The 1,678-nt window shown below is 40.8% G+C and overlaps 1 protein-coding gene across 1 annotated transcript in view; it reads right to left on the bottom strand.

Moving 5' to 3' along the window:
• Positions 1-959, bottom strand: part of LOC103137948 (E3 ubiquitin/ISG15 ligase TRIM25-like) — a 12,289-nt gene extending 11,330 nt beyond the window's left edge. Inside the window, exon 1 of the mRNA XM_007551966.2 lies at positions 139-959. Coding sequence (XP_007552028.2) covers positions 139-647 — 509 coding nt within the window. The 5' untranslated portion in view covers positions 648-959. The remainder of the gene's footprint in view (positions 1-138) is intronic.
• Positions 960-1,678: the final 719 nt, after the last annotated feature.

The following is a 1,678-nucleotide window of genomic DNA, read 5'->3' on the forward strand; positions in this document are numbered from 1 at the left end:
TTCTCTCTGTCCTGGATTCTCTGCTGGATGTTTCCTCGTCTCTCCTCCAGCTCTCTCTGCCTCTCAGTCCTTTCTGCTGCAGCTGACACTGTGTCATGACCTTGATGGTCATCCGGTAAACAGCGACTACAGATAGACTTCTGATCAGTGCGGCAGAACATCTTCATCACCTCATCATGCTTAGAGCAGATGTTCTTCTGGAGGTTCTTGGACGGCTCCACCAGCTTGTGTTTCTTTAAAGGAGCCACTTCATAATGAGCCTGAAGGTGTTTCTCACAATAAGAGGCCAGACAAATTAAACAGGACTTGATGGCTTTCAGTTTCCTCCCAGTGCAGAAATCACAGGCCACATCTTCAGGTCCAGCATAGCGGTGATCAGCAGGAGCAGCTTGGAGTCCAGTCTTCTTCAGCTCCTCTAACAAAGCTGCTAACATGGTGTTTTTCTGCAGATCAGGCCTCAGTATAAAGGTTTTCCTGCACTGAGGGCAGCTGTGAAGTCTTTTCTTGTCCTCTCCATCCCAGTGATCTGTAATACAGTTCATACAGTAGCTGTGTCCACAGGGAATCGTCACCGGATCCTTCAGTAGATCCAGGCAGATCGAACAGCAGAAGGTTTCTTGGTCCAGTCGAACTGCTTGCTGCGCCATTTCTCCTCTCAGCAACAGTGACTGTGAGTTTAATTTTCTGGGAACAGAAACTAGGCTGAGATCTGATCTACGGATCACTTTTCAGTGCAGAGAGGCAGCAGCCAATCAGCTTTCACCTTCAGCAGGTGTTGATCTCACCCAGGTTCAAGTTTCAGGCCAGGAAGGGAGAAAACAAGGAAACTTGAGAAAAAAGAGGAGTTTCGAGGTTCGAAAGCAGGAAGAAAAGGGAATATATTTATATACTGATCCTTGAAAGAGGACAGGTTTGAGCAAAACACTTAATGTGTAAAACAGTAAACAATTTCATTTAATTCAATTCAGTTCAATTCAATTCAATTCAATTCAATTCAGTAGAGCTTATTTGTGCTTTATTTAGCACCAAATCAGGTAAGAAATCGTATGTAAAAATTCAGAGTAATGGTGTAAAAGAACAAACAAAAGGTGAGTTAAACAATTATAAGAGTGAATCCTGTCACCTCCACATAATTTACACCATGAGGTCAAACATGAAGGTAAAGGGAGCTACGTTAAAAATAAAATGTGTAAGAATCAAATTGGAATTTTACTCAGTGATTAAAAATACAAATTCATTCTATGTAATTAATAATAATGAAGCAAAAATGAACAATTTCTGGATTCTGAGTCATGTAACAACATGACTTTCCTGCAGAGGGCAGCATCCCATCACCAACAGCTAAGCAGTGAAGCAACATGACAGTTTTATTCTAATCTGTTCACAATCTTTTCAAACAATGATGTTGAAAAATGAACAAATTTATCAAAATCAGAACATCAGATTTGAAGATAAGAAAGACTGAAAGCTCTGACTATTAATTTCTGAGCAGTTTAGACAAAGAAACAGTGATAATCACCAAAATAATCTCCTTGTGGAGTAAAACTTAGAATCAAACTCACTAGACTTTCAATGGATTCTGTCCATTTGGTTTACAGAACTCAGCAGAACCTCCAGTATTACAAACCCAAACTCCAGCGTGAAGCGGCTGAGTGAATCTGGTCTGGACTCTGTGGAT

The sequence above is a fragment of the Poecilia formosa genome, unplaced genomic scaffold (assembly GCF_000485575.1).
Source record: "Poecilia formosa unplaced genomic scaffold, Poecilia_formosa-5.1.2 Scaffold45, whole genome shotgun sequence".
In the NCBI taxonomy this organism is placed as follows: domain Eukaryota; kingdom Metazoa; phylum Chordata; class Actinopteri; order Cyprinodontiformes; family Poeciliidae; genus Poecilia; species Poecilia formosa.